The sequence below is a fragment of the Elephantulus edwardii genome, unplaced genomic scaffold, assembly GCF_000299155.1.
Source record: "Elephantulus edwardii isolate Elephantulus edwardi_28Jun2011 unplaced genomic scaffold, EleEdw1.0 scaffold00216, whole genome shotgun sequence".
Taxonomy (NCBI): Eukaryota; Metazoa; Chordata; class Mammalia; order Macroscelidea; family Macroscelididae; genus Elephantulus; species Elephantulus edwardii.
Genome location: NW_006399966.1, coordinates 190,051 through 208,928, shown reverse-complemented (window position 1 = coordinate 208,928; position 18,878 = coordinate 190,051). Strand labels below are relative to the sequence as shown.

At 40.7% G+C, this 18,878-nt stretch overlaps 2 protein-coding genes across 2 annotated transcripts in view; one reads left to right on the top strand and one right to left on the bottom strand.

Annotated features, from left to right (window-relative positions):
- DCAF7 (DDB1 and CUL4 associated factor 7) overlaps positions 1-18,592 on the top strand; it is a 34,662-nt gene extending 16,070 nt beyond the window's left edge. Inside the window, exons 2-7 of the mRNA XM_006897790.1 lie at positions 2,963-3,121; positions 3,790-3,901; positions 4,297-4,415; positions 9,187-9,396; positions 9,863-9,980; positions 18,157-18,592. Coding sequence (XP_006897852.1) covers positions 2,963-3,121; positions 3,790-3,901; positions 4,297-4,415; positions 9,187-9,396; positions 9,863-9,980; positions 18,157-18,329 — 891 coding nt within the window. The 3' untranslated portion in view covers positions 18,330-18,592. The remainder of the gene's footprint in view (positions 1-2,962; positions 3,122-3,789; positions 3,902-4,296; positions 4,416-9,186; positions 9,397-9,862; positions 9,981-18,156) is intronic.
- On the bottom strand, positions 6,120-6,422 carry LOC102850242 (non-histone chromosomal protein HMG-14-like). The gene has a single exon (XM_006897789.1). The coding sequence runs from the start codon at positions 6,420-6,422 to the stop codon at positions 6,120-6,122; it is 303 nt and encodes a 100-aa protein (XP_006897851.1).
- Positions 18,593-18,878: the final 286 nt, after the last annotated feature.

Below are 18,878 nucleotides of genomic sequence, written 5' to 3'. Positions count from 1 at the left end.
TGTTGATAATTTACAAGACCGTATGTCTGCAGTTAAGGTAGCTAGAGAATATGCCCCTCAACAGGGGCTAACACAATGGCTAGTAAAGCCAATTTTCAAGAGTTCTGACACTCCAGTGACAAACAGGAAAATACAAGTATCCTCCTAGATCAAGAAGGCAAATTTCTTTTAATCTATAGAGATCTACACTCAGAGACCAGTCACCCAGTAGAAAAAAGGACAATAGCTGTGAGCATTTTCCAGAAAAAGGTTTATCATTACTTAAACTAAGAAGAAAAAAAGCACAATGGCAGTTCAGTCAGGTTAACAGAAATTTAAAAATAGATAATATACGTACAGTCTTGTTGGACATATAAATTTTACTACTATTCTATGAAGGATAAGGAGAGAGCTCTGGTGGTGTCACCTGTAGTAAGTTGCACTTAACTGCTAACCTAGGGCCACACATCTCCAGGGATTTGAATCCACCAGCAGCTCCAAGGAAGAAAGATGGGCACCCTCCTCCTTGTTGGGATTTATGCCTTCCAAAGCCTGACTGAGGGTCAGTGTGAGTTGGAATTGACAGCAGTGAGTGCTGGAGGACTAGTATTTGTACTGATAGAAAGATCTATGGGTAAGAAAAAAGAATAAATTTAATGTCTAAATATATATGTCTGTATATGTGTTTAAGAATTAAAGACTTTCTTAAACCCCATATGTGCATGTGCACACGAGAGAGTGTGTTTGTATTTGTGTAAATATGTAGGAGAAACATTTGAAAAGTCAAACATCAAACTGTGGTTCAAGGTCAGTAAGTAGAATTAAGGGTAAGTTCCTGAGACTGGAGTTTTTCTATGAATATTCACAAAGAGCTTACTTTTTTGTTATTGTTGTTAAGTGCTGTCAAGTCATAGATGACTCATAGTGACCCTATCCACGAAAGACCTGAATACTTTTTCATTATTAGTTTTTAAAAATCTGAGTATATGAACAACAACAAAAATTGGACAGTGACAGGAGTCATTGTCCCTTCAATCCTTGATTGGTAACTTGGAGCAGAAAACCACTCTAATTGGTGTGACTTGAGATATAACACAAGTCTGTGCAAGCACATCCGGAAGTTGGAAAGTGAAGCTAGGTTACATAATGTAAGTGTTCCAGTAGAGATGGACTTCATTACAGAAGAAGTGTGATCAGCAAATGTTGAAAAAACAATTTTGGAAAGAGATCAAGTCCACATCGGAGAACACAGTGCTGGACTGGTTGTCAGCAAAATTTATATTCTTTTGTAGTATGTGAGGTTTTCCCCAAGCATTTCTGCTACGTACACTGAAGCAACTCCACTTGAAATCCTTTTTCCCAGATTTTGGAGGGATGTAGAAAAATAATGAATAGAAGAATTAGTCACACCCTACAGTATTCCAGAGAAGCTTTGTACTGTCTTTAGGGTACTCTTAGGTCTTACAGCCTTTGATTTAGTTATCCATTCTCGAATTTTATCCTTAAATGCATGAGAAGTAACATAGTTTGACTATCCTAATAAACTAGGTCATTCAGGACAGCTTATGTCTTACAGTTAATGTTCATGAGTGGGTGTTAGGAAAAGCATAACATGTGGATGAAAGCCATAAGAGATACCTGATTTCAGTAACAAAATGATGTAAATATATCCCTGACCTAAGCATTCCACTCAGATGTAACCTTAAGGAAATACACTGAATGTAAAGATTAGAGAAAGATAAAGATTTAAAAATTAATTAAAGGTTTGTTGGGCCATAAGAAGATGACTGATTACAACATATAGTAGATAGCATTGTTGTGAGACTGAAAGCCAAAGAAATCTATAGTCATGTTACTCTGGCTTTAGGAAAATGTTATACTAGCCTCTTGACTAGTGTTTTAATGTGAAGAAATGCTGTCTGTTGTTTTTCTCCTGTCCAGAGCAGAGAAGAGTAAAGAAAATTAAAAACAAAAACCCCACATAGAAATAATTAGTCCAGAGGGACTAATGGACCACCCAAATCTCAGCCTCCACCATCTTGAAACCACAAGAATTAGATGGTACCCAGTTGCTACTTTCCATTCTGAAAGGGGTCACAATGGAGAGTACTAAGTGAGAAAAAGGAGGTTCAAAACTCCACATACCACCGTAGACTTATTGGTCTGACACAGGTTGGTGAAACCCCAAGACTGTGACCTTTAATCCACCTTCAAGCCAGCATATGAAATCACCGTATGGCTTGACTTCCAGCCAAGCAGTAGACTGTATGGTGAGTCATAACTCCAAGAAGGTAATACTCCTTAGAACAATCAGCCGTACTTGATCAAAAGGGCAGCATTTACTAAGGAATGATGCTGAGAAGGCAGGAAAGAGGGAGCGGAGGAATGGGAAGAGTAAACACAACATGAAAGTGTAGGGGGGAAGTGGGAAGAATGCTGTGACACTGTGGGGATTGCGATCTGCCATAGAACAGAACTATGGGAGCTCTTGAATGGAAAACCAATTTGCTCTGTCACCTTTCACTCAGATCATAATAAGCAATTTAGCAATTTTTTTTTTAAAAATGATGTACTTATTTGTAAAAAATAGAAACGAATAGATGTTAAATACAATGTATTTCAACAGAATCACATGAAAACAGAGTTATGTATTGTTTGATAACAGTGTTGTGACCATAGGCTCACAGAATCTAACCCTGTATGTCCCTAAAGGCAATGGCTCAGTATTTGCTAATTAAGTATATGTAACTACCAGGGCTTAGAGACTTGGTGGAACTCTGGTTGCCTACTGGATAGGGAGTTGAGTAGCCAATCTGAAGGTGAGCAGTTCAAATCTACTGGTTGCTGCAAGGGAGAAAGATGGCTATTCTCTTCCAGTGTGCCGTACAGCAGTGAGTTTCAGGGTTTTTTTAACTACCATGAATAATAACTATACTGCCCTCGTAAACAAATATTTATGTGACTCAACTTTGGTATGTTACAGGTCCAGCTTGTTGGTTTAGATGAAGAGAGTTCAGAGTTTATTTGCCGAAACACCTTTGACCATCCGTACCCCACCACAAAGCTCATGTGGATCCCTGACACAAAAGGCGTCTATCCAGACCTCCTGGCCACAAGTGGCGACTATCTCCGTGTATGGAGGGTAAGCAGAAACCTTGATTAGCAGCCAGACTGACAGACTTTCTCGGTGTCCGCTGTTTGCAGCCTAGAGTGAAGAATGGAATGGTGTTGGAGGACTTCTCTGTTGTGTCAGCACAGAACAAGAAGTAGTATTGTGTCTGCCCTGACCTTGTTTGGCTCAGCGGACTTTCTAGGAAATCTTGTCAAGGTTCCTTGAAGTCCTGCTGCTTGCTGCAGAGTCAGCTGTGGAGGCCAGAGGCTCAGTGAACCTGGAATAAAGGTTAAAAGCCTGCTGTAGAGATGGGGATATCTAAGCCTCTTCTGCTTCCAGCCAAGATATTGTTAGTGAATCAAGTATCCAGTGGAGCCACTAAGTTTAGTTGTATGAGAGGAGCCTGGACCCTCCACCCCATTCTCAGCTAAATTCAGATTATACCCAGCTAGAGTCATGGAGTCCAGGTTGGGAGTTCTGACTTCTCTTGAAAGATTTGAGGGTGTAAATTTGAAAAACAAAGGTGAACAGAGGGGAATGTTTAGAAAGTAGCAGTATGCAGGAAGTTCCTCTGGATTTTTTACTTACTACCTCATTCACTCCCCTGTGTTCTGTTACTTAGATGCTGTCTAGACAGGGCTTTAAAGATTTTCTTTGAGAATGTGACTGGCTGACCTTATAAAACATGTTTTATTTAGGTTGGTGAAACGGAGACCAGACTGGAATGTTTGCTAAACAATAATAAGAACTCTGACTTCTGTGCTCCTCTGACCTCCTTCGACTGGAATGAGGTGGATCCTTATCTTTTAGGTAATGGAGTTTGGGAGAGGATGTATTCCCTTTAGAAGGAGGAAACGTACATTTTCTCAGCCCAAACATCCAGCCTGATTTTAACCAGTAGCCTGAGATTTGGGAATCATCCTTGAACAAGACCTAGTGAGCTATAGCATGTGAAATCTGCTAGTGGCTCTCAGGTCTGGGCATGGAGCTGCAAGTCCTTGTATGTACATCGCGTTTCTCCAGTCAGCAGATGCTACATCCTGTGGTGCAGGTGGAATGCTTGCCTATTTTGTGACTCTCAGAGTGCCAAGAAATGCTTGTGGTCATGTTGTCCCCTGAGCTGGGCCAACAAGTAGGCACAAGAAGGGAAACCTTCATGAGAATCTCCCTCCCACCAGCCACTTATTTGAACTGGTTGCTTTCAGGTACCTCAAGCATCGATACAACTTGTACTATCTGGGGGCTGGAGACAGGACAAGTGCTGGGCCGAGTGAACCTCGTGTCTGGTCATGTGAAGACTCAGCTCATCGCTCATGACAAAGAGGTAATGGCGTTCTGCCATTTCTTTCCTCAGATACTTTCTGTGCCTTCAGTGTGAGAGGATAGACTGTGCTCCACATCATGCCTGTGCCTTCTTGCCTAAATTGAAAATAGTGTGTCCAAACAAGTGGAATCCATTTGTAAACTAACACATTGTTTTGGCTGACCCAGGCAAGTGCTTCTGCAGTTCATCATTGCTCCTTTTATGCCAGGTGTTGCTGGTTTTAATTAACGATGTCTCTTACAAGTAAACTGGGGCCTGATGGGATTTTCCCTCTTAGAACATACTAGATTTTGGCTTTTTGTTTGTTTTTGGAAGGAGCAAGAGGGAGACAAAAAGAGACCGTTTTGGACAGGCAAACCTAATTCATCAGTCTTTGTCTAAAAAGTATTTTATGGAATTCTAATATGTTCATTTAATCTACTTTTATCACTATTTATAATTAAATCTGGTTTTAGTAATTTTTTTTACAGTTTTATAACTTTATTTGATAATCAGCTGTTTGTTTTCATTCACACTGAATTCACATTCCACTTCCAGATTCAATCCAGATTCCTGGAAGCGGGGACAGGTCCATTGGTAACCAGTATATACAGTTGGTTTTGGGAATCTTCGTCCTTACTATGTTTTCTGGACAATTGTACATAGATGCGGTATGGGACGTTCCTTATTCCTTTGGTGCAGACAGCTTTGATACACCTGGTATCAGTGCAAACATCTGGTGTTCCCAGTCTCCTTCATAGCAAATTTCCGTATCTCCTTGAATCCCTGAGGGGCACACTTCTTAAAGCCCACTCCGTGGATGCTCCTGTGAATAGTACTGATGTTGTGCTCTCTGGTCACCACTTTCTTGATGACAGAACAGCCCTTTTTTTTTTTTTTCATGGTTGATATTTTATTGGTTGTTTTAAGGGCCAGTACAGAGACATTATGAACAACCTGTACACAATTCTTAATGCACGTACCAAAAATCTAAAAAGCCATGTAGTTATAATTCTTTTCTAAATTCCAGTGACCTTCCAGCTTTAAATTTGGAGGAAAGTTTTCATAAAGAAGAAAATAAGTACCAATATCTTCAATTGTTGATAAACTGTCACATCATTAAGTCCCACTAATTCACAATTTACTATCACACACACTACACATTCACATTTTCAACCGTTCACAGCACATAACAAGGTTATTAGGAAAACTGGATTACTAAGACCAAAGATGTTACAGAATCCACATAGTTCTGACAGGGAGAAAGCCATGAAAAGGGAGTGGTTATGTTTAAGAAGAAATTTTACTAAACAATGTTCTAATTTATGTATCTAAAAAACATGGAAAATAGACTTAATTTAAAATGTTCAAGTCATAAATGCATGACTAAGACTCCAAACTGTCATTAAGTATACTATGTATTATGGGATATAAAAACTGTCCCTTTCCCCATGGAATGTTAGACTGACATCCAAAGCCCCCCCACAATTTTAACATCCCACATTTTCTGGTTGTACCAAAAAATAAACAACCAGCAAATGCTCTCACCTCTTAAAAAAAAGCATTTACACTTAAAAATGGGATGAAGTGGGATTTCCTTCTTCTTAAAAATGTTTCTAGAGCTACTAAAAAACTTGCATTTACAAAATAGTTGATAAAAATATTCCTCTGGATTGTACAAGAAAGGAGATACAGGGACCACTGATAAGACATGGTAGACAAATATTAATCAGACTTGGCTTCTTTTTCTTCTGCTTCATCAGAGGCTGGACTCTCTTCGTTTTTAGTTTCTCCATTTTCTGCAGGTAAATCTTGTTTAGTTTCTTGGTTAGCCACGTCAGCCTGTTTTCCCTTTGCTCCCCTTTTCCCTTTTGTTTGCACTTTTTTGTCAGAAGACTTCTCCTTTCCTGCTGCCTTTTTGGGCTTCGTTTCCACTTTTGCAGGCGGCTTAGCTGACAGCCTCGCTGATCTCCTCTTGGGCTCCTCCTTCACCGCACCCTCGGCCGAGCTGACCTTCCTCTTGGGCATGTTGGCGACAGGGAGGGCTCGTGCCGGGTGCCGGTGGGCCGCGGCGTGCACAGAGCCTTCGCGAAGCTGGGTTGCTCTGGCACTGCCTCTCTGCCCACCGCCGTGCTGCTGGGACCCGCGGCGGGGACAGTGGGAGAACCCAGAACAGCCCTTTTTCTCACCACCCTTCTTTGCAGGTGCCATGGCGCTGGGACCAGGCTAGAGAGGAAAAAGCTTGTAGTTTTGGGTTTGTTTGTTTTGTTTTGATGTTGCTATTTCTCATGTGTGCATAGGGAGAGCTGCAGGAAGCAGTGTGTGACTGTGTTTAAGTCAGTGCAGCCTTCTGAGTGATTTGGAAGATGGTCATGTGGTCTTTTCCTCTTAGAGTGGCACATGCTCCTCGTACTCTGATTTCCTGTAGGTAGTAGTTGCTTTGCTTTTCTGTTTGTCCTTTGTAGCTAGGGATATGAAATATTTACACAGATAAAAATAACATTTGAGGGGAAAATAATATATTGATCTTGGTGGGTCAGAAACTTGAGGCTGTTAACAAAATGGGTCAGGGACCAGGTTGTCAGTCTTAGATGGGGTACCTTTTGGCTTTCTGTGATCTCAAGGTAGAATCCCTTCTCTGACCACCGGACTTGGCAGCTAAAACAAAAGTCAGAGGAAGAGTTTGTCCTTCAAATAGGACCAGGAAGGAACATCTGGAAACCTTGCCATTAAATGGAGCAGGTCAGTGGATTTGTTATTACAGGGAAGCCTGAAGTTCTTTGCCAGGAATTGGAAGAACTCAGAAAAGAGGAGCGACTCTTAAGTATGCAAACTGAGGGCATTTAATCAAGGGAATTAAATGATGGTGAGGATGATGGTGGTGGTGGTGATGATGGTCAAACACAGAATCCAGACAAAGAAGAGTGAGGAACCCAATTACTAGGAGCAAAAGAAGCTGCTGCCACTTATAGGCTGGAGGACTAAGGGAGGGCAGAGGGAACCCAGGATCCTTGTTTACCAGGAAGGCAGCACAGCCTTCTCCAGGATCCCTCTAGAAACAGATAAGAGGGAGGGAGGGAGAATACCTTAGCTTCTCACTTTCTTCCATCTACTCTCCATTGACCAAACCCAATCATTAGTTACTCACACACCTGAAACCCTGTCCAATGCCACTGAGAAGACTCAGTTCCTCTGAGGCAGAGAAGAGCAGGGTGAGGGCTAGGAAAGGCTCTCACAGGCCTAGCCCACCACTTTGGCCTTGAGGAAATGAACCTGACAATGGTTGCTTTGTAAGAACTAGCAGTACTGCTAATGTCTTTAATTCTCCACAGTTTTTCTGTCTCATAGACTTGCTGGAAGGCTGTTTTGCTGTCTAGCAACATAGTGCAGTAGAGGATGTAGCTTTTTGGAAGTTGCCAGCTTCCATTCATGTACAGTGGAACACAGTGGTGGAGCACAGATGAAGGTATTACTTAGAGTTCAGGGAGCTTTTCACCCATAGACACCTTGTCCATCTGCTTCTCATCACTTAGTGGTGCTCCGTTCCTGGGAGCTACCAGAAGCCCCTCCTTTACATTTACATATTTATTACATTATTCCATGTATAACCTGTTCCTGCCTGCTGTGTGACTGGCACCTTGGGGTACACATATTAATAAATATGCCTTAACCCTTAAGTTGACCAGAGCTGGACAAAGGCTTGTTAGGCCTGTGCTGCGTCTTGGAGATTACTAGCCCAGTGTTCCTTGGAATCTTTCCTAAATTCCGTCATAGCAGGAGCAGTGCAATTTCTTCACATGAGCTGAGGTGGAGGCGGAGAAGGCTGTTAGGTTAAATAGAAGTAGTTGCTTGTTTGCCATGTTCCTGAGTGGGCTGAACTCAAGAAGGCCAGAGCCATAGTACTGAGTGAGGCTGTCCGCCCATGCCTCTCCCAGAAGTCAGCTGTACTTTATCCTTGGCCCAAAAAGACAAGGTTTGTTTCGCATTTGCTTCTCTTTCTGTTAGATTCTCACTCTTGTTTGTCGGGCTCTGGCTTTGTCGATCTCTCTCAATTTCTCTCTTTCTCTGAAACTCTCCATTGCTCTCTGCCTCTCTCATAGATGTTGAGGGTCTGAAATGTATGCAGCAAGCAGTAAATCCAGAGAGCAATATTTCAAAGTGTATTCAAGGTTATTGAATAGAAACAACCTTGAAGACAAAACAAAACATGTCTGAGGACAGGAGAATTACATGTACATATATTTGTGAATATGAGAACCCCTCAGCCTCTGGCAGTTTAGCACATAGCACAGTGGTTAGCCTCTTTCTAACAAATGAGTCTCAGGTTCAGGTTTGACAGTTTGACCAACTTGGCTACTACCAAATGGCTTTAGGAGTGCTAAGACAGAAGAACTTCTGTCACTCAAGTAGATAATCAACTTTCACGTGGTCCTGGATCTGCCTCTGATCACATACAAGTGAGAAACCCCGAAGCCCAGGAGAGCAGTGTGTCAGCCCTCCAGTACAGCAGAAGACAGCCACAGCTCGGGCTGCCGCTTGCCGAAGCAGACAGAACCCATGCTCACAGTTCCTTCTGCATCATTGGGCAGGGGGACATGTGTCCTAAGTTTATCACAGAGACTGGGGAACCGGAAGTGTGGGAAGAAGCCTACCTGTTTCTCTGCCACTGTGCTCTTCACTCTTTGGAGAGCCACTTTCTTCTGTGTTGTGAACTGGAGCTGGTAGATTTCTCCTGCTAAAGGCTAAGGAAGTGATGAATCTGAATCTGAAAGCGCTTTTTATTCACTAACAGGTCTATGATATTGCATTTAGCCGGGCTGGGGGCGGCCGGGACATGTTTGCCTCCGTGGGCGCTGATGGCTCAGTGCGGATGTTCGACCTCCGCCACCTGGAACACAGCACCATCATTTATGAAGACCCACAGCATCACCCTCTGCTGCGTCTCTGCTGGAATAAACAAGACCCTAACTATCTGGCCACCATGGCCATGGATGGAATGGAGGTGAGCCCCGCTTCCCCTAACACAGGCCCTGCATAGTCTGTCTAGAGCAGTGGTTCTCTGTGTACACCTAACAGGACGTGAAGTGAGAACACACAGTTGTAGAAACTTCTGTGACCGTATACCTACCACAACTTGACTAATGGCACATGAGGTATTATTATCTAAACTCATATTACTGTGCACCTAAAGGGATTTATTTGACTAATAACACATCATGTCTTATTATCTAAAACCAGGTTACCGTACATCTAACAGGACTTGACATGTGATGTATTGTTCTCTAAACTCCTGTTACCCGTTCATCCTTCTCTCTTTTTCCCATCTCGGTCTAAAGATCCTATGTTACTTTACATAACATTCAACTTACAGGGTGTATTCCCCCTGCCCCCCAGTGCAGTGCATTATATTTTTTTGTTTTCTGTGACATACTCATATTTCTTGTTCCTTTTTCTTGTTATTTCTGCAGGTGGTGATCCTAGATGTCCGAGTTCCTTGCACACCTGTCGCCAGGTTGAACAACCACAGAGCGTGTGTCAATGGTATCGCCTGGGCCCCACATTCATCCTGCCACATCTGTACTGCAGGTAACCATGTGGGGTGCGGGGTTGTAGGGGAGAAGATAAGAGATTGATTACTCTTGTCACCTTAGAATTGTAATCTTTACTCTTTCCAAAGGATGGTTTGAGAGCTTTTCTCCAGTGACTCAATTGGTACCCTCGTTCCACTTGTAAAATTGAAGCCCTCAATTTCCAAAAGACCTATGTACCCTGACTGTCACAGAATCCTACATGTGCATAGAAACCTGAAACATAGGTTGACACAGGGACTCACATCCAGGAAGATGGAAGATGGAGGCAAGAGATATTACGGAGTCTTGGGGACTGCCAGAATTGACATCTTCCTGGACCCTCTCAGGCTTCGCTCTAGCAGGCCAGCATTGTATTTCCATCTTAGCATTTCCCAAAACAAGGAGAGGACCCCTTAAAAATACCCTAATCATCATTGTATTTTTATTCTGAAATTAATGTCTTACTAATAATTTAAACACTGGAGATGTATATAAAATAGGCAGTGAAGGTTGTCTTTTTATTCCTTCGTCCATTCTGTCCCTCTCTCACCTCATCCCTGTCTCTATAGGTGACATCTCCAGCACTCTTTTCTTCTGCAGACGTGTGTACGTAAACATCTCTATCAGTAATAGCAAATAGGCTTCTAGTCTGTCCACATGGCCTTCCCAGTTTTCAGTCCATTTTCCCGCTTAACATGGTTTTCCTCCTTCTCCTCGTGAGTCAGTGTTGTTGTTAGGTGCCCTCAAGTCAGCTATAACCCATAGCAACCCTATGAACGGCAGATCTGTGCCCTGCCCTTTCTTGTGCCATCCTCATCACCTCTGATAGACTTGAGCCCATTGTTACAGTCACGGTATCATTCCATCTTACTGAGAATCTTTCTCTGTTTCACCGATCATTCTCTTTGAAGTTTCACCATCCTTGCCTCTTAAGGAGCACCATGGTTGCACTTTCTCTAAGACATATTTGTTCATTCTTTTTTTAAAAAATATATTTTAATTGCAATTTTAACAGAAGTTTACAGAAAAGTTGGCTTTTCTTTCATTCATTGTTGCACATTTTCCTCCCTTCTCCACTCCCACTTGTTTTTTCTTTTGACAGTTCATTGGATATTTCGTTGGATACTCTACAGCACTGCAGCTCAAAGACAACAGTTCTTCTTTTGTCATTTTTATTCATTGTCCAACTTTCAGATGCATAGGAAGTAATTGAAGTAAGACTATGGATTGAATCAAGTGCACTGTAATCTTTAAACTCACATCATTGTTCTTAGAACTTTGGAGAGCTCCATAACAGCAGATTTTTTCCAGTGTGGTATTTCTTTTGATTTCTTGACTGTGTTGATTAGGATCAGAGTAACAATTTCAGTTGTTGAGAATTTCAGTCCTCTGTCCGTCTATCATAATGTTGCCTTTTGACCCACTATTATGGATTTTTGTTTTCTTGATGTTAAGTTATAATCCATATTGAAGGCTTTGATCTTCTGCAGCAGGTGTTTTGGGTCCTTTTCACTTTCAGTGAGCAAAGTTGTATCACCTGTGTCACACACAACTTATTGATGAATTTTCCATCGCTCTTGGTGCCACATTCTTCTTAGTGTCCACCTTCTCAAATGATTTTTTCAGCATACAGATTGAATAGATATGGAGAAAAGATACAGCCCTGACACACACCTTTCCTGATTTTAAACCATATAGTGTTCTCTTCCTTGTCTGTTTGGACAACAGCTTCTTGGTTTCTAGGTTTCACATGAATACAATTAAGTGTTCTGTCATTTCCTTTCTTCTCAATGTTAGCCTTAAATGCATAAATGCATTTGTATAGTCAATAAAACACAAATAGACCTCCTTATAATATTCTCTGCTTTCCACCATGATCATCTGACATCAGCAATGGTATCTCGGAAGAGGTCAACAACCTCTTCTAAATCCGGCTTGAATTTCTGGCTTTTTCTGTCAATACATTGTTCTAACCATTTTTTTAATAATCTCCTGCAACATTTTGCTTGCATTGATAATGTTACTGTTGTTCAATAATTTCCACATTCTATTGGATTACCTCTTTTGGGAATGGGAACAAATAAGAATCCCTTCCAGTAGCTATAGTAATCTGTAGCTCACTTATTTCCTTGTTTGTTTATTTAATTTTTTTCTTCTTCATTTCCTTGGTTATTATGGAGTGAGAAAAGCATGGCAGTTTTCTGATATTTTGCCATTCATTAAAAAAATTCTCAGGATTTTTCATTCCTCCACTCAAGTCTGAATATTTCCTAGAAGAGAGGGTAGAGGTCCACTGTCTCCTGACCCTCAGGCTGTGTTGACATGCAACAACCACCTTTTTTCTGAGTGTTGCTGGCAAGGAGTGAGAATGAGAACAAAGAAATAAGTCATTGTTATTGATGGAGCGGCACTAGGCCCCGAAAAGCCCCTTTTCCTGCTCCCGGTGGCATCTCTGCCTCATTCCCTGTGCACAGTGCTGCACCTGTGCTGAGTCATTTCCACTGATGCAGGTGTCACTGAAGCCTGTGCTTGGTTGAGTGTTGGGGGGAAGAGACATAATGCTATCCAGGTGCTGAATGTTTAGGGTTTTATAAAATATTTTTTATATAAAATATTTTTATTTATATAAAATATATTCAATTTTTTTATAATATTTTCTTTTAACAAGATTTTACAGAAAACTTGGATTTCCTCTCATTCATTGTTGCATATTATTTTCCTCCCAACTTCCCACCCCTGTCCACTTTGCTGTGCACCTCTTATTCTGGACTATTGTCATGCAAATAATGCCTAATCATATATTCCTTTTAAGTAATTCTTTCCCTCATCTGTTCCAATGCAGTATTCATTATTAACCTGTCTTTTCTTAGTTTCCCCCCAACCCCCAAGGTCAGTCCTGTTCTATAGTGGCTTTATGCAGTATTTGTCCTTTTGTGACTGAGATATTTCTACTCAGCATAATGTCCTCCATGGTCACCCATTTTATATAGTATTTTCTGAGTTCCTTATTTTTCAGTGCTGCATTGTATTACATTATGTGAATATACCACAGCTTCTCTATCCATTCATTTGTTGAAGGGCACTTGGGTTGCCTCCATTTCTTTGGTATTGTTTTCTGTTTGTTTGTTTGTTTGTTTATTTGTTTGTTTTTCAAGCTTCTCTGTGTCTTTATTGAGAATCATAAGGAAGGTAAACAAGGTAAAATCATAGGAAGTACAAAACAAAGACAAAGGATAATGATGAAGTCTTTTGCAGATAAGGCCAAGTTCCTCTTTATGCTAATCTCAAGAGGGAGGGATTCCTTTGATACAAACTAAGAACAGTGTTGACTCTTAGGGAACACCTTAGTGCCACAAGGTGACCTTCAGCTTGTATTAAGTCTCCCTCATTTCCTGATACAGCATTTGGTCTACCATTATTAAATTTGATATTCGGCTTCCCTCATTTCCCCCTCTTTTGTTTGAATCATAATTTTGAGATCATCAAGATGAGCATAATTTCTTTTCTTTAGGATTCATTCTTCCTTGTCTCTTAATCCTTTATATATAATCAAACAAATATAACTTGATGAAATCAAAATAAGTTCACAAAAATATTTCCAATAAGGCAGCATCCCCTGAGGGTCGGCTTCCATTGTTATGTTGTCATAGTCCCCATCAAAACCAGTTCTGATTAATCTCCTTTGTCCTTGAGTCCTTTGCCATTCCCTGTTACCCCTCCCTGAGAGAGATTTCACCCTGATCATAAGGAAAATGGAGCAGTGGACTCTCTTAGCTACTTCCTGCTGAAAAGTGACGCTGTAGGTTTCAGGGTGAAGATCTTCTCTCACTGCTCTGAAGGGCCCTTTGGCAATAGGAAACACATATACTTTTGAGGAGATTGATTTTGGAATTTAGATGCACTGTTATTAGTTGTGCTTAGGAATTCACGTTCATATCCTTGAAGATGCATCATGGAACTGCTGCAGTCTAGAAGACACAAATTTAACAAGTTACAAGGACATGAGTTAACAATGAAAGGCAATAATATTCCAAATAGAGATTCTAACAGTGACACAAATCAAGTTACAGAGAGAAGATAATCCTTAAAATAGAAATCTTATTGGCTGGCACTTTGTCTATTATAGTGAAAGGGCTAGAAACTACAAGATGTAGAGGTACAACTATGTCATTTATTGTTTTTAAGTCCTGGACTAGCTTCCATTTACCATTGGATTGTTTTACAGCTAGAAAGGCCACATGCAAGGCAGAGGTGAAGTAAAGAACTGCTTATGAGGTTTTCTGTCAATTCCAGCAACCATGGAATAGCAGGAACAGATGGGACCTGAGAAGGCTTTTAAGGCCGAATATAGGCTCATGTGTCCAGGAGAAAACAGATATACTTACCAGCAGTGTTAATGCTCACCCATGGCTCTTCTGGGAGGATCTGAATCGTTGGAGCGTCCTCCTTTGTTTCCAGCTGGAAGCTGGGGTCTGTCAGTCCTGTCAGCTATAAGGACCTTATGTGGACTGCCCTTGGCCATGTGTCTTTCAGATCCATACTTAAAGCAAGTGAGTGGGAGCTTCCTCTCTACTCCCTTGCCTATCTGTGGCTCTTGTCTGTGACACTGTTTACTGAAGTGGTACAGCTTTCCACAGTAGAAGCAATTCTGACTTCCTTTACCTTTGGGTGGCATTGTTTATGAGTAAGACTTTATTTTCCTGACACAGGCCCTAAACTGGCAGCAATGGCTGTCCCAATACTTTTGGCCATTTGATGGTCTTTTCTCTTCCCTCTAGATCCCAGTTGTTAAAAGAGGGAAAAATTTAAACAAATAATGTATCAAAAAATTTTGAACAATATAATCTTTTAAGTTTAAGGCTAGTAATATTATCAATATGATTGTACGAATAATTTCCAATCCAAAGAGATAGATATTCCAATGCAGTTCCTATTTTTCATAAATTATTTTGGGAAGAATACTGTAAATGTGGATACAGTTCCACTATTCCTCCTCCATGCCATGAGATAGTGTTATTAGCATGAGCAGTTATAAATCAGTTGCCTTCCTTACTCTAACTTAAATTTTTGATGTTTCTGTGCTGACGAGCGGAACCAACAAGGCTCCAATTAATGACTTTTCCATAGGAAGTATTAATTAAAACTCGTCTTTGCTCTATTTAAGATTGTTTCCAATGTATCCATACTCTAAGAAAGGTAAAGGAAACAACTGACAAGGAGGAATATCAGGATAATCTGAAGTTGTTACTGATATCTCCATGAAAACTATATCCTTGAAACATCTACTAGAGAGATATATTATTACCTAAAACTTTATAAAGCCAATGAACAACTTTTAACAAGAGAGTATTAAAAACTTATGCCCAATAGCTGGTATTATCTGCCATTCTGCAGCTTCGTCCTCGTCAAAGTGTGGCCTCTTTTGACTCATCTCAGGGTTTCACGTTTCTGGAGGGCACCCAAGCAGTTCTGATCCTGTAGAGATATAAGCAAATCCTCGCCCCCACCTAATAACAAATTCCTTTTTCCATTCATTAGTCAGAGGTTCCTTATAATATATAGGCTGATTCAATTCTTTAGAGGATTGTGTCTTTCAGCTGGAGTTTCTCCTTTTTCATTAGCATTTAAAAAATTTAAAATAAATAAGGCTTTTTGTAAAATAGTTCAAGGAGATGATATTCATCCCATTGTATCTCCTCCCTTCTGTTTTTTCAATTATAGTTTGTAAAGTCAGATTAGCCCTGTCTATTATAGCTTGTCCTTGGGGGTTATATGGAATACCAGTAATATTTTTAAATAAACTCTTGGGTTTTCTTAGAATTAAAAGCAGGAGCATTATCAGTTTTAATACTTGATGGAAGGCCCATCACATTAAAAGTTTCAATTATTTATCAATCTTTATAACTTATTCTTTGCTTACTTCATCTTCCAAATCAATGTTTTTCTCTTAAGTTAGCTTTATTCTCTTACTTTTCATATTTCACTGAATTTATCAAATTGTATGAGCTCTAAGTACTATTATTACATTAAACCTAATAAGACAACAAATAGTAATAACAAACTTAAACAAAACAATCAACACAAACAGTTACTATTTTTATCATCAAAGTCCATACTGGCTAAAATTCAATAGGAATTTGTTCTTTATATGCTATTCGTAAATCTCTTATAACATTATACCAAGTTTTAAGATTTGCCTGCACTCTACCTACTGGCTTTAACCCGTAATGTCACTATACATACTGAAACAACTGCAAAAATGACTTTTCTCTTATTTTTACCCCTGAGCTCTTAAGTAATTCTTTACGAGAGAAATATATTGAGCTTCAGAGGATGGGGCATCCCCCATGACTCTTTCTTATCAATTCTACCTCTGAATTTTTAATACGTTTTCAGAGGGTGGGGTATAGTTCCCATGAAATATTTTTCTTCCTTTAAATTTGCCCTTTAAGGGGTGAGAGAATCTTCATGAAATTTTTTCTAATTCTATCCTTAATTTCCAAGGAGTGAAGATTCTCTCATGACCCTGTTTTTAATTTTCCCGAAAGTTTCACTTACCCTGAGCGAATTCCCTTTTGGTTCCTGGTGTCTGCTCGAAAAAGAGAAAGAAAGAGAAACCCACCTTATCCAAAGAAAAACCACCACCTTGTCCCAAGTTCGGGTGTCAGAATGTTGCAGACCGAGGGTCCCAAAGAATGAAATAACTTTATCAATAATGAGACAGACTACCAGGAATGATATAGAACAGAGAGTGTGAAAAGCAGGGGGCCAACAGTTCCCATGACTGAAGGCCCATTTCTTTGGTATTGTGAACAATGCAGCAGTAAACATGGTGTGTGGACATCTGTTTGGGTGGCAGTTCTGGTTTCTTTAGGGTATATTCCCAGTAGTGCAGTTGCTGAGTGAAACGGTATTTCTGTTTCCAACTTTTTGAGAAAGTGCCGTACTGCCTTCCATAGTGGTTGCACCATTTTATATGCCTACCAACAGTGAATAAGGGTTCTAATTTCTCCACAACCAACCTCACCAGCATTTGTGGTTTGTGGTGCTGAATGTTTTAAGTGTCCCTGGATCTCGTTTGACACAAGTTGTCCCAGAAGGTAGCCAAGGTGATAAGGCCAGGGCAAGAGGCTGGTGTTACCAAAAATTGGTCTGATTTTTTAGGGGTAGTATTTTCTGGTCCCTTTTATTATAGAGATGGCCTTTTACACAAAAATGGACTGATGAAGCTGGAACACTGAGACTCTGAGGTCTGTTGCCTTTTTGTTTTCCTTTTTTAAAATTAAGATTCTTTGTTTGATTATACATATAACATGACTACATCAAATATAATTCAGAAAGCAGAGAAAAACAATAATCTATGTAGCCTTGCCACCCTAATATTACCACTGTTCTCATTTTGAGAGAAATATTTTTTTTTCATATTTATTTGATTTTTTTATACATCTGTTTAGGGAGGTCTGGTGGCTGAGTGGTAAGGAGTTGCACTGCCAACTGAAAGGCACATGGTTCAAATCTACCAGCTGCTCTGTGGGAAAAGATGGGCCGTCTCTTTCCTTGTGTTTGCTGCCTCTGAATACCTGCTGGAGGGTCAGCTATGAGTCAACTTTGACTTGATGGTAGATTACAACAGCATATGTACTTTAGATGATTAGATTCCTTCTAGTGGTTCCCAGAGCCTTTTCCTGAGGAGCATGGGGAAATTTTTTTAATAGCACATTTCCACACAACACTTAATTGCATTCATCTGTATATAACACTATGTTGAAGGATAAATGTCTTGAAAACAGGAAAAAAAGAAAAACCATACATTATATTGACTCATCTGAGAGAGATCTTTAACTGTCCCATTGTCCTTTCCTGATTCCTGACCCAGAAGTGAGTCGGTACACTATATTCCATTGAAACTTCATTGCCCTGGTGTAGTGAATGGAGCCCCGGGACATGGAGTCAGAGACCTCAAAGTTGGTTGGCTCTGCCCATTATTAGCCTTGTAGCTTTGTGCTCCTGGACAAGTGCCTTAACATTTCTGAGTCTATTTCCTCAGATGTAAAATTGAGACTTAAAACAAAACCTTCCTCACAGACGTTTTGGTGAGTGAATGCTGTGTAAACTGTAACTTACTCCCCATGAACAGGGCTCATGACCTCATGCCTTTCTTGACCTTTCTTGCTGATCTTCTTTGTCCATAGCGGATGACCATCAGGCTCTCATCTGGGACATCCAGCAAATGCCCCGGGCCATCGAGGACCCTATCCTGGCCTACACAGCTGAAGGAGAAATCAACAATGTCCAGTGGGCTTCGACGCAGCCCGACTGGATTGCCATCTGCTACAACAACTGCCTGGAGATCCTCAGAGTGTAGTGCTGGTGGTGCTGGGCCCATGAGGCAGGGACTCGTGTGTCTCCCGCCTCTGCTCCACCCCCAAAGTAAGAAGACACATGTTTCCAGTGGCCAGTATGTCTTTCGTTGCTTTGCACCCACTGTTACCTGAAGCTGCTCTAGGAGATCCTGGCAAGTCACCCTATCACTCTCTGGGCTGGACTCAGCGTTGTGTGACACCTCCTCAGCCCCAGGGCTGAGCCTAAAGTCCTCTCCTTTGCTCTCCCCTTTGGCTCCTCAATTAAAAAATTTCTGTGTACTATATTCTTTTGCAAATAGCATGTGCCTTCTATATTTGTTTGCCAGCCACTTTCTCCCTCTGGGAAGTATTTTCATAAGTGCAGCTAGGCCAGGTTTTGGGGTGGGGTTGGGTTTGTTTGTTTTTTTTAATGTGTTGCTGTCAAAAAAAAAGAGGAGAAATTAATACTTCCTGCTTGGAGGAGACAAATGGTTGGTAAACAAGCATGGTAAGTGCATGTTATTTGTGAAAAAATGTGATACTTGTTTGTTAGCTGTTGAGTCCACAACCAT

Bases quoted from the DNA above. Each gene is read 5' to 3' on its own strand.
- LOC102850242 (XM_006897789.1), bottom strand. From the start codon at position 6,422: ATGCCCAAGAGGAAGGTCAGCTCGGCCGAGGGTGCGGTGAAGGAGGAG.